Source organism: Dromaius novaehollandiae, chromosome W (genome assembly GCF_036370855.1).
Source record: "Dromaius novaehollandiae isolate bDroNov1 chromosome W, bDroNov1.hap1, whole genome shotgun sequence".
In the NCBI taxonomy this organism is placed as follows: Eukaryota; Metazoa; Chordata; class Aves; order Casuariiformes; family Dromaiidae; genus Dromaius; species Dromaius novaehollandiae.
This window is the reverse complement of record NC_088130.1, coordinates 32,638,691-32,652,113: the sequence shown is the minus strand read 5'-3', so window position 1 is coordinate 32,652,113 and position 13,423 is coordinate 32,638,691. Positions and strand designations below refer to the sequence as shown.

General features: G+C 40.1%; 1 protein-coding gene across 1 annotated transcript; it reads left to right on the top strand.

Moving 5' to 3' along the window:
* Nucleotides 1-485: 485 nt before the first annotated feature.
* On the top strand, nt 486-12,576 carry LOC135324184 (macrophage immunometabolism regulator). The gene is made up of 2 exons (XM_064499914.1): nt 486-594; nt 10,198-12,576. The coding sequence occupies exon 2, from the start codon at nt 10,219-10,221 to the stop codon at nt 10,840-10,842; it is 624 nt and encodes a 207-aa protein (XP_064355984.1). The 5' UTR covers nt 486-594; nt 10,198-10,218; the 3' UTR covers nt 10,843-12,576.
* Nucleotides 12,577-13,423: the final 847 nt, after the last annotated feature.

Sequence of the window (13,423 nt, the reverse complement as noted above, 5' to 3'; positions counted from 1 at the left end):
ACACATCCCTGTGTGGTTCAGCTGCCAACAAACTAGAGAAAAAGATTGGACTACCTTGCGACACCTTCCCCTCCCTGTCCCTTTTTTTTCTTTTTTGCTTAGAGAAGGGAAATTAGGCAATTACTTGCAAAGTTTGTTGCAGTAGCAGCATCTTTGCTAAGTCCCCAGCATATCCAATAAAATAGTGAAATGCTCTAGCGGAACCGCGGTAAAACCATGACTAGAAGTTTGTATCCAGCCAGTGTCCCCCCACCGTTGCCTGAGTGTGGGCCCCGCGAAGCTGCGTGGCCGCCCGTGCCGCGGGGGAAAGGCGAGGCGAGGCGAGGCGAGTGGGCGGCGGGCCCGCGCCGCTGCCCCGCGGGGCCCGGGCAGCCGTTGGCAGCCGTTACGGCGCGCGCCGCGCGGCCCGGCGCGGGGGGCGGGGCCTGCGCGCGCCCCGCGAGGCGCGGCCCCGCCCTCGGCCCCGGCCGGCGGGGCGGGGCGGGGCGGGGCCGAGCCGCCGCACTCGGCGCCTCGCTGCCGCTTCCGCGCTCTGTCGTGTCCCTCGCCGCCGCCGCTGTGTGCCGGGCTGGGCCCCGCCGCCCTGGACCGCAGGTAGGAGGAGGGGGCGGCACCGCCCGGCGGAGCGGAGCGGCCGCGGCTCGGGCTGGGGCTCTGCCGCGGCGGCGAGCCCTGCCCGTGTTGAGGGGGTACTGGGGAGGGGGCGGCGGCGGCGACGCGGGGGCCTCGCGGCGGGGGTCTCGCGTGGCGCGCGGGGCCGTGCGGGGCGGCGGTGATGTCACCGGCAGGCGGCACGGGCCGCGCGCGTGCCCTCGCGTCCGTGCGGGCGCGGCGGCGCCGGCGGCGGTGATGGTGCCGCCGGGCTTTCTGTCATGTCATCGCGCCGGGCGGCGGCAGGAGGCGGCGGCCCGCGCTGCGTTCCCGCCCGGGCGCGCCAGGTGCCGGCTCCGGTCCGCGGTGCGGAGGGGGCTCCCGCTGCTGCCGCCGCCCTTTCGTAACGGGGTCCCGCTTCGCGGGGGGCGGCCGCGCTCTGCCCGCCGCTCCCGGCCTGTGGGGCCGCGGTGCGGTGCGGTGCGCCGGGCCGTGCTCCCGGTGCGGCGCGGTCAGCCGGGGAGGGAGCTGCCGGGAACCGCTTTCGGCCACAGTGGGAGCTCCCGCAGGCCTGCTTTGTCCTGGCTTCTCAGACCCACGTTTTCTTTTGCTCCCATCACTGTTTAAAAATACAGTGGGAGCAGTAACTAGGCAGTGGAGCTGCTCTGGCAGATCTCGGAGGAAAAGAAGATATTAATTTTGATAATCGTCATGTGGAAACCTGGAGAGTTTCCACCTGAAGCCTTCAGCTTGTAGTTAGGTTGCTCAAGTGCATTTTTTGTGCCAGCTATGATTATCAATCCACACTGGTGGAAAAGGCAGAGTTCACACATGTTAGCACCTGTATCTTTTTATAACCATTTATAATTCTTTTCAGTTGCAACTTATAACCCACAGCAGCCCTACTCATACCATTCCTAATACTCTTATACAAGTCCTAAACGTGAGTACAGCCTTTCGACTATTCAGTCGTGCTGTTACAGTGGCCTGCTGCCCAGCTTCCTATGGGCAACTTTATATTTTGCTGTAATTAAAACTTGTTTAGTTAAAGGCGAATGGAGACTCAAAGCTCTGTCTTAAGTGTCAGTTATATTATCCACGATACTCATGGACTGCATTTGCATGCCCTGATGCAGGTTAAAGGGTTGCTTTGTATATATGGAGCTTGCTAAATGGCTCTGGTTTATTGGCTGGATTGTTTTGCCTGTTCCCTCTCTGTGTATTGAGATGTTGGGTGGGGAGGGACGGAGGGGGGAGGGGGAATGTCTCCAAACAGTTAAGGTACTAACTGCTGTTTCAAGTGTTGAGTAGATATGTAGGAAAATAGTCTCCGGTCTTAAACCTTCCTATGTAGTTATTATTTATATGCCATTTTATGGAGGATTTTAGCTGACATGAGTGCATGTGTATCTATTGCACAGAAAATAGCAAGAAATGTGCATTAGTAGATATTTTCTATGAACATGTCTTTGCTTGTTAGTGTGTCTGTCTAGGGTGGGGTTGTACATCACCGTACGTATATGCTTGCACAGTTATGTGTGGAAACGAATTAATGGCAGAAGACTGCAGTTATGCAGACTGTGGGAGTGATGGAGAGGGTCTGTGATGGGGACAATGACTTGCTACTTCTAGCAGTAGTTGGCTGACTTCTGACGTCGTTTTGAAAACAGCAGGATTTCTTGGAGCGTGACCAGAAGGAGGTGTAGTGAGTACTGGGAGACTGATTCTTTGTTTTGCCATAGTGAGTGGAGATGTGCAACGTTCATTTTCCTTCTTCCTTTTCCCATGTCATCTCCCTTTTTGAAATCTTCTCTTCCCACCACCCCAATCTCTGCCGCTACCATTGGCGTATTTTGAGACATATGCTGTCTTATGTGGTGTACTTTCTTTTTCTTCCTTGAGGAAAAGTGTTTATGGAGATAATGAGAATGGAGAAGGGTGATTCTTTCAGTAGCTCTGAAATGGAGGAAAGAAGTGAGGCAACAGCCATGTGATCACTGAAATTAAATCCTTGCATAACAGTGCTGGCATTGTAGCATGGCTTTCTTTATAATCTCTTCTTTGACCAGCCATATGCTGCCTGCTTGGCCACCAGGCTTGCATAATCAGCTGCAAACATTATTGTGGTAAAGTCAGATGGATGGAGCATTCCTAGTCAAAGTTTTCTGTTTGCACATTTAAATCACATTTACTGTACTTGAGTGTGCTGTTGGGCTTCAATTAATGTTTATCCCATATTTGTGTACCAAATGTTGCCTAAAAATAAGTGTTTATTTAAGTATGGGAAGGGGCATTTGAAGAGGTGGCAGAGAACAAAACTTTAAATGTCCTTGTATACATAGCTTGTAAGCTTGAGGAAGTGACCTTTTGAAATGTGGGTGGTGCAAGTGAATGAGACACACCTTTCCAAGGAACAGCTAGATACCTGCTGCGGATTACATCACATCAAGACAATGAAATAGTTGCTTAAAGTGCTTCTGTTTAAAAACCCTGCAAAGTAAATTACATTGATATTTTCCCTAATAGCTTTGAGAGTAGGTGTTATTTTTAACTAGTGTCTTTCTTTGAATAGCTGTTCCTAGGCAAAGTCTGTATATGATACAGTTTTTGTTTAGATTGATAGTTTCAAAATAATATCTGCACAGCTGTGTTTTTGGGCATGGCAAGATAACCTATTACCAAACATTCATTTCTTGTCTGACACAAAAATGATGGAGACCTGTTTTGCTCTTAGTATTTTGCTTTTAAAGACAAAAAGTAGTATTTATTCAGTGAAACATTCAAAAATTATACCTTTATACTTCTGTCTTTATTATTCTGTAAAGCTAATTGAATTATTCTGACAAATCAAGTTAGTTTTCTTACAAGTGAAATGGCCTGAAACTGGAGAGAGAACTAAATTTTCAGTTGATGAGATGAAAATAAAAGATGCTGAGAAATAAATAAAATGCAATAATTATGAAAAACTTCTTTTAATGTACCATTTTGAACTGTTGCTTGCTAAGGAAGCAAAGGATTTGTTTTACGCTACGCACCAACTCTTTTACATGTCTTACAGTTTAGTCTTTTAATGAGTAATAGCAAACAGCTATCTTCATGTTGGCTTAGAGCGTCAACTTGCTAACAGAATGGGGGGAAATGTTCATCTATGATTCCATACAGCACAGTTGCATTGGTTATTTAAAGAACTATGTATCTTTCAAAAAAGTTACTCTCTGTTAAATATGTTCATCTAATATTGTTTGGTGAAGAGATGTTAGAAGTTAAGTGCCCTTCTTTCCCACCATTTTCTTTTACTTTTCCAGCTTGCTAAGACTACTCATACAAAATTCATTAGCCCGAACCTACTCGTGAAATTCCATCTGTCTCTTTTCTGTGTAAATTGTATGCTCTGGCATGCTGATCTGGTCTGCTGGCTGTCACATCTGCAGGATGAGCCTGTCACTGCAATTGCCAGTTGTAGTTCCTCAGTAATTCAGTTGTGATCCTCTTCATTTTTAAAATAATGTTTCCTGGATCATTTTTGTTTTCTGTTTGAAGTTGAATTAATAAGAAAGATTAACAGATAAACTGGTTAACTAGTTCTGGTTCTAGCAGTAGGAATGTATTATTAGAAACTGACTTAATCTTCTTTTGCAAAACATTCAGTATCTCCTTGTTCTGTATAAATCATGGTATGGTAAAACTGATATTGTATTGTCCAGTATACTGCATTGCTTCAGGGCTAAGTACTTCACCTGGTCAAAAGAAAAATGCCAGCTATTCCATATTTATCGTTTTAATTGGTTGTTAGGTGGAGACTGTTGTTTTGCACCACTTCCTGAAGTTATTGCACTGTCTTTATTAATTCAGTCTGTCTTTGACTTCTTGCTACTCACTTGGGAATATGTGTGTGTGTATACATATATACATATGTCTCCATACCTGTTACGTGTTATTTCTTTTTCTTATGTTTAAATTTGAAAAAAAAGTTAAACTTTGTTTTTGCTCAGTCCCAAAGTTACCTTATATGATGCAGCAATTTAATGTTTTCTCCATTTGCTTCTTCTGTGGCTTAGTATCTCTTTTAAGGAAGATCAGGATTTGGTGAAAATATGTCCAGTTTGTAGGCATCTTTCATGAGCTTTCTCTCTAGTCCCGCTGTGATTTCCCCCCTTCCCCCCACCCTTTCCTGTCTCTACAAACATGGTATCCATCTATAAAACTTAATGTGACTGTTCGAGGGTACCTTCAAGAGCATAACGAGGCTAAGTGTTTTTGGTTTTGTTTGTTTTTTAAACCCCTTCAGCTGAATACGAAGTTGTCTATGGTTAAGAATAACTAGCAGTTTGAGAGAAAGGTGAGTGACTCTGGGAGTAAGTTGAGGGGGGGGCAACTCCCCACCACTGTGTCTGTAATCTGGGGCTGGCAGCACCCGCAGCAGGATCACCAGCTTGTGCAGGAAGGGCCTGCAAGCGGCAAACAGCTCAAGGTCTGTGGGCTGGCTGCCCCTGCTCTAGAAACTGAAATGTGGCACCTTTGTGGATACTCTTAGATAGTTCGACTTTAACCTGGCTCTTTTCTTTCAGCTAAATGTTTCACTATATATAGTTTTTAATTGCCGATTGGAAATAATTATTTCCAGAAACATATACTCTACAAATACATAGTTCCGTCAGCATTCAGCAAAACAGGATGGAATTTCCAAGTATCCATACTATCTGTGTGAGAATTCATTTTTTCATACTGTAAAGGGAATGATGTAGACTTTATTTTTTCCCCTTAACAAAGGGGAAAGATTAAAATAGGTTTTGGGGTTTTTTTTAATAAAAATGTGTCGACTTTGCTTGTCACAGTCCTCTTATAACTACATGGGCTGGGTGACTTCACTTCCTGTATTCTTTCCTGATGTTTGATAGACAAAAAGGCATGTCTTTTAGGTGTGTTGTATATATTAAGAAGTAATGGAAGATCAGAGAAGGGGAAATATCAAAACTGGTACTGCTCGATTAATATCTCTAACCAAATGTGTTTCACCCTTGTACAGAGTTGGTGTGTGCTGACTCTAATGCCATCTTTCCATTCAGCCACCTGCTTGTTGCAATTAAAGTATTTTATCAGAGAGAGAGATCTCCGTGGTTCTTAACAAACAGTAAACATACCTGCAGGACTGCTATCTAGAAAACAAAAACCAGATGGATCTGTATGATTAAAGACATCAGTTTGTAGTCGGATGCACAGAAATCTAATGCTTTTCATAGAAATAGCAGAGAACCAGTACTCTTGTTAAGGACAACCTGTTTTAGTGGTTTCAAAATAACACAGGCTTTTTAGAAAGCATAGGAATGTCGAGGGAAAACCCACTTCATCTTTCTTTGTATTTTCTTTGTTTAAATTTTGAATAACCGCACAATTAAAGTTGATATTTTTAGAGTCACTTGTTGTCTTTTTGAGGAAGAGAGAAAAGTAAATAACAGATTATCAGCAAAAAAAACAAACCCAAAAAATGTGGTTGTGTGTAATCAGAGCAAATGACTAGAGGACATTTCAGGGCTCCAATCCAAGTCAACAAATGATTTACAGTATGTATACTAGCATATGATGTGATGTTAATATGTAACACACTTCTGTTTTTCACATGTAACATACTTACCTTTGTGTGGTATCTGCCACCTTTTTAAAATGTTCAAAAATCAGAAAGCTTTGGTATATGCAGGGTATAGGGGCTTATTGATTTCTGGGGGTTTTGCTCTCAAAGATCTATCTCAAGCATATTAATGCAGTCTTTAAGGTAATAGTGATTTATAATAGTTAACCTAGCCTTTGTATTCATTATTCCTTTTCTCAGTGGTTTAGGTGGCTTTTTTGATATTTAGCTGAATTAGGTCAGATTAATTTATATGCAAAGCCTCCTTTGTAGTTTAAAGAAAATAATTAAAATCTTGAAAGATCTTAATGAAGCGAATTTTATTCTGGAAGCACTTTTAGCACCAGTATATATGTTGGTCAAGTAAATCCTCCTGTTAATATTTTCAGTATTTTTCCTTACTACTTAACTATGTGGAGAGGCAGTAAAGAAAAGCGTATGCCATCTTGTTCATCATCTCCTTGTTTTCATTCTATAGTAAAGCCTTAATTATAAATTACGTTGAATTGGCATCGCTCCGTTGTCATTCTCTTTGAGAATCAAGGCAAAAAGGCAACTGTGATCTGAGGAAATAATCTCTCTTAATTGAAGTACTGTTTTTTCAGTAGTAAAATTGATGCTGAGAATTACTGACATGTGCTTAGATCATTATACAGCAATAAACTTATTAGTAGTCAGCTAATGTCTTATAACCACAGAAATGGCCTAAAAATTCAGCCTAAAAGCCTTAAAAATGTATTTATAGGTACTAGTACCTACACTCACAGATGCTGTGAATCTCACAAATGATCTTCTTTTATAGAAATCTTCTAAACAATGTTACTCTGTCTTTTTTACCAGATAAGGAAATGAAGCATATTGAAACCATATGGCAGTTTGAGTAAGTCACATTAAAAGGCTTGGGAAAGCACGGTTGCACACGCTGCATTTTGGACCTACGCCTCCGGAGCTGGCCAGTCATTCATTTCACCAACTCAGTGCTGTTCCCTTAAGCTTCTGATGTTTATGGCACCAAATCCTACAATTTGGCTTCTGATGCTACCGTTCTTTTCAGACGTCTGTCGGATTCTCTCTAGTGTCTTGTTTTTAGGGCTGTTCTTTGCATTGGAATACAGCAATGGAAATTCTGTGATTTCAATTTGAAGCATTAGGCTGGAGCATTGCTGACTTCAAGGCTTTTTTCCTCTGTTTTTCCTTGTCCTGTTCTTGGCCAGCAAGGGATCATTGTTCTACGAGGACCTCTTGCCCCCTGCCCTCCTGCTTGCAGTTTTTTTTTCCAAAATTGATTGCTTTTTGTTAGCAGGGCACACACCCATGTTTCAAACTAAAGTAAGTTAATTTTAAAAGCTGTATTTTGAGAAGAGCCTTTGTGTTGCTTTCCAGTAATCCAAGGCTTTTTTAGCTCAAAATGTGCATGGGGACATCCCTTCCTCCCTCCCTTTCCTTAGGGCACCCATGGCTGTAGCAAGTGATGATTGCTGTTGTTGCTGGGTTTTAGGATGTATGTAGTACAGGCTAATTCATTTCTAACCTTGCTATAAAACTCTACTTTATTTATACTTTTCCTAGCATTGTTTCTGCTTTTTAACAGAACAAGTTGAATCTTTCTGGAAGATCACTGTAGATATTTTTGACCTGGAAGAGACAACTAGGAATTAACAGGAACAGTTAAATATTTAGGTTTCTTGGTGAAAAGCCTAGGGTAGCCAAAAGTTTTAATGAAAGATTTTTCTAATTTACACTTCCAGTAACCTTGGTTCTTGATGGTGCAGGAACTATAATTTCTGCCCAAGGAGTTGCAATGAATATCTCTAACTGTGTGTGCTGAAACCTTGCCATATTTATCATCTCATTGTCTAGATATGGTACTAAAGTAGGAAACAACAATTGCTTCTGCTATTCTGAAAGTTTGAATTGACTCTGTAAATATATTTCAGAAAGCCAATTAAATTTAACAAGCAACATTCTTGAGTTTTTATGTAGTTGTTCAGTGAAAAATGTTGACATTTGGTTTGGTATAATATTTTGATTTTTATTTAGCTTTTGCTATGTTATCTATATTTTTAGTAGAAAATGTTAAGAACTTGCTGCATAAAGTGAATCTATGTATCTGTAAAAACAATGCTACCCAAACTGAGAAATCCAAAGTAGACCACATTACGAGGAGAACTGAAAAAGGACATTTTAGACGAAAGGCACTTTAGTAATGGTCTCTCCATAATATAAGTCTTTTTGTCAACGACTGGCAAATCAAATCCTGTTTAGCAAAACTATGAGAATTTTAATTCCTCTTTAATTAGAATAGGACTGAAGCAGCAGGTTGATTTGAGGCTAAGCAGGAAACCATAGGTAGGAGCATTACTTAAACTGCTCTCTCCCAGTCCGTGAACAGAAACCAGGTAGGCTTAAGCTTTTAAGACAAGTGAATGGTTGTTGACCTTGATGGAGTTTTCCATTCTGTTTAAGTCCATTCTGTATTGGAGTGTCTAATTACAAATGTTTGAATAAAGTATTGAAAAGGATGAACTATTTTCCTTCCCTTATTGCATCTTTGCTTCTCTGTCTCTGACCTCTCAATTCTCAGAACGGCAGCAAGTAGCAGCTTTAAGTCTGCAAACTGACAGTAGCGCGTTGTAAAGGCAGTCTCGTTTGTGACACTCTACCAAGCCCGTTAATGTGGGTCTTACAGTTTCCTATAGTAAAGTTCAGAACTTTGTTTCCGCTGGAAGGTTGCAAACTAACTTTCCTTTCTTCTCTGAGTCCTGTTGACTTTAAACATTACAAAGCTGCATAGTTTTTGGGGTTTTTTTGTGTGAAATATATTGGCTAGGCAGTTACTAGCTAACATTTAGAGCAAAGGTGAGGCTGACAATGTAGGAAACATAGATTTGGAAACAGATGTAACCTTTGCATTTTGTGAACTAGCTGTGGCAGAAAGATAGTGTAAAAGATATCAAAAGCAAAGAAATGAAAAAAATTAAGCCTTCTTTGTGTTCTGGCACCCATTGGCATATATTTGCTGTGATAGCAACTTTATGTTCCCATGTTAAAGATGGTAATGGCTAGGTGTGGAAAGTTATTGCATCTGTAAAGGCACCAAACAATTTATGTAGAATAGTTGTGAGGGGAGAAAGGACAGGGCAAACTAGTTTGTTTCTGAAAGAAATAAAAGCCAAACAAATATGACAGAAATCAGAGTATTGGTTATACTTAAGATGCTTATAAGACTCTTATGGCATACTTATTAAACACTAGTAAACTATTTCCTTTGTTAGAAATACATTAGAATAAAACATTGTGGTTTTGGTTGGTTAACTGTGAATAAGAAGCTTGTGTTTTTTGGAGGGGGAGGTTTATGGATGACCTATAAAGACAGCTGAGTTCGAACAGTCAGGATGCTGTTCTTTGTTGAATCTAAAGCAAGCTGTTTTCACTTCTGGAAGAGGGAAACATTGCAGTACCCAATAGGTCAGGTCTGGACCATGGTCATGCCTGAGGTGGTAGCTGTTAGATGTGGGGGAGTGTTTTTTGTTTTTGGTTTGGGTTGGGTTTTTAGCTTTCTTTACTGAGATTATTGTGAATGGAAAATATATGCATCCAAGTACAGGAGAATTTACTGTGGATGTGCTAATAGATGTAGATGGCCTCAAAGGAAAGGGAATCAAATGGTCTAAAAGGATTGAAAAACAGAGTGGATTTCAGTTTTAGTGGATTTAGTAAAATACTATTCAAGATTGTTCTTAACATATTCAAGAATATCAAGAATTATTTGTCATAAAAAACAATCAAAATAGTTCTAGAAGGCAAATGTTGGTGATAGCTTTGTTATGAGATTTTGTAGAGTGTAAGACAAGACTGTAAAGAGAAGTACTGGTTGTGATTTTTGGGTGATAAAAAAAAATCTGGTATCTGAGATCTTCTCTCAGCTTCTCTTCTGGGTTAAAGGCTCTTTTTCTGATCAAGCTCTGTTTTATTTTTAGGAGAATAGCATTGTGTTTAAAATGGAAGTTGACATAAATGGAGAGTCCAGAACTACCATATCTACCCTTCCTGTACCTCTTGCAGAGGTGAGTTCTGCAGGCAAAACCGACGCCGAGAAGCCCCGATGCTCCAGCACCCCGTGCTCACCAATGCGGCGGACAGTTTCAGGCTATCAGATCCTTCATATGGATTCTAACTATTTGGTTGGCTTCACAACTGGAGAGGAGCTGCTGAAATTAGCCCAAAAGTGTACAGGAAATGAAGAGAATAAAGGGGAATCCGGGCCTAACTTGCGTTCCAAACAGCTTGATTCAGGACTTGCACGTTCCTCCCGTTTGTACAAAACTAGAAGTAGGTACTATCAGCCATATGAGATCCCAGCAGTAAACGGAAGGAGGAGGAGACGGATGCCCAGCTCAGGGGATAAATGCACTAAGGCTTTACCATATGAACCTTATAAGGCACTACATGGTCCCCTGCCTCTTTGCCTTTTAAAAGGTAAAAGGGCTCACTCTAAATCCCTGGACTACCTCAATTTAGACAAAATGAGCATCAAGGAACCTGCTGACACAGAAGTGCTACAATACCAGCTCCAACACCTTACCCTTAGAGGGGACCGTATGTTTGCAAGAAATAACACATGAACTATTATCTGGAATTTAGAATCAATTTCTGGTTATTTCTCTGTTGCTGCAAAAATCCACTGTTGTACTGTGTACATGACTGTCCACATTGTAGGTGGTCGTATCAGCTAAATGTTACCAGAAAGTAATTTATTTGAATAGAATTCTGACAATGCAATGTGTTACAAATACTCGGAGGGAAATAAATCTTTCCAGAGCAAGCAGCTTCTAATTCAAATTTGACTGCAACTGGTGGATATTCCTTTGGACACCTTTTAACAAAGAAAAAGCTTTTGTTTTTTTGATTTTGGGTTTTGTTTTTTTTTTTGTACAGTTATATCTAGTATTTACAGTAATTTAACACTGAAAAATGGTGATGTCTGCTTGGTTGTTGCTAATTTTGGCTTGATGTTAGAAACTGCTCTTGGATAAGTACTCAAGTTATCTTTTTGTTTCTTCCTGTATTCTACAGTAAAATGTATGTATGATTTTTTTACATAATGGGAAGGAATGTGAACTTGGCTAAATTAGATCACTTGTTATTTAAACAATCCAGTTCAAACATTTTGTAACTGGGCTTGCACTGGTGAGGGGGAAATTCACTCAAAATATACCTTTGTTCTTTTGATACTTTAGACCTATTAAATTATTTTTTAGTTTCTGCATGGAAGTAATTGCTTTGCCTCCTCTGTTCTATAAAAAAATTGTTTGGAATAAGTATTTGGGATATTTAAAAAATCTTTGGGGGAGTGAGGTTTTATTTGTTGTTAATGTGATTTTTTTTTTTTTTTACATGTAAGCAAGGATTCACTTCAAATGCCAGTAAATACACTAGAATGTCTGCATCAGTATGTGAATAATGTTTTTAATTTTAATTCATTATTTCTATAACATATATAGTAATGGAAAGTGTCAAATAACTTTAGCGTTGCTTTGGAAATTTAGTTTATTTGAAGCACTGCACACTTTTATTGAGATCCAGAAGGTAGACGTTTAGATGGAGTGCAAGTAAAGTGTTTCTATATCATCCTCGAAGAGCTGATCCTGGTTTTTTTCGGCAGAGTAGATTGAATACACTGGCTTAATTTGTTGCTTAAGAAATTTTCATCCAAACATGACATTAAATGCAATTTTGACAGCTGTATTCTTAGGTATATTTAAAACATGTTAATAACTTATGTTAAAAAAATGAAAAATAGTTTTTAGACTTTTTTAGGTGCAATTTATTACTGAAGCAGTGTGCAGCTTAGTCTTGGTTGATGACCTCTCTAGAAGTTAAGAATAATTAAGATCACATTGTTTTGAAACATAACATATTTGATCAGTTGTTCCTGGTACAATTCAGGTATTTGTTGTTTCTCCTTCGGAATGAATAGAAAGCACTAGTCAGTGCATGTGTTGTGGAAAATGAAGAGTTCTTTTCATTCTATCACTTACTCCGCAGTTGTAACTGAAGGCAGTAAATAAAAGCCCGGTAGTCTGAATTTACTGGTTTGGTTAATGTTTTAGATTTATTAGAATCTTTACAACAAGTGATGTGTATTTTAAGAAGTTAACTGCACCTCTGTAAATTTAATGTATTCAGCAATGATCTCTAAAGTAAACTTTTCCTATATAGGCTTTAATTTGAAAAACAGAATATGGTCAAATGCCAAAGAGAACGGGGCTTTGTTTAAAGAATAAACACCACTATTTATTGAAATACCTATGAAATTGTATTTCTGGCTGAAAAATAAAAAGGGTGATATAAATACATATTGTTGTGGAGTCTTTTGCTGTGTAGGAGACTGAGGACACTAAAAAATGTCACTTTAGAGTGGGAATGCCAGAGTTCTATGAAATATTTAGATACTTCTGTTGTTTGAGGAAATCACACAATTGTTAGTATGTTTTGTGCATGTTGTTACTGGGATCCTGTGCACTACTTGTATAGCTACATGTATAGAGAGGCTGGCAGCTGTTTTGCCAAGTTGAAACATGGAAAAACTTGCTCGTGCATTTCTCTGACCGGTGGCTTGCCTGTGAAGGTGCTTACACATGGTAATGTTTCTTGTTTAACTGTTTTACACTTGCAGTTCTCATAGTACATAATCATTCAAGAACCTGATGTTTTGAAAATCGGGTTTGTAATGTTCTTAATCAGAACTCTTAAATCCATAAGGTGATTTCCTGTATTTACCTCTAGAAGAAGCAAAATCTCAGCCAGATGAAGGCTTTTGATCTTGTCTTATTTTTGCTGATTATAATGTCTTCCATTAAACTAATCTATTAAAATAAAAGGCGAGATGGTTCTTTAGACTACTAAAATGAAATTGAATGTGAACAGTGCTGGCTTCTCAAAGTGAGCTCTGTAGTAGATATCAGGAACACCGCATTCTCACTGTTCTCTTAATACATTTGAAAAAAAATGCATTGAGGAAAAGGAGCTATCCTTGTGAGCTCTAGTTATCTTCCAGAGGATTAAAAGAGTCAAGGTAGAAGCAATACAAGGAAGTAACACAAATCTGCTGTTTGACAGACCATTAACACCAAAGCAGATTTGTAATTAAGTACCAATGGCTGGGATACTGAGCCAAGTCTTAAATTTGGTGAAATGGATGGC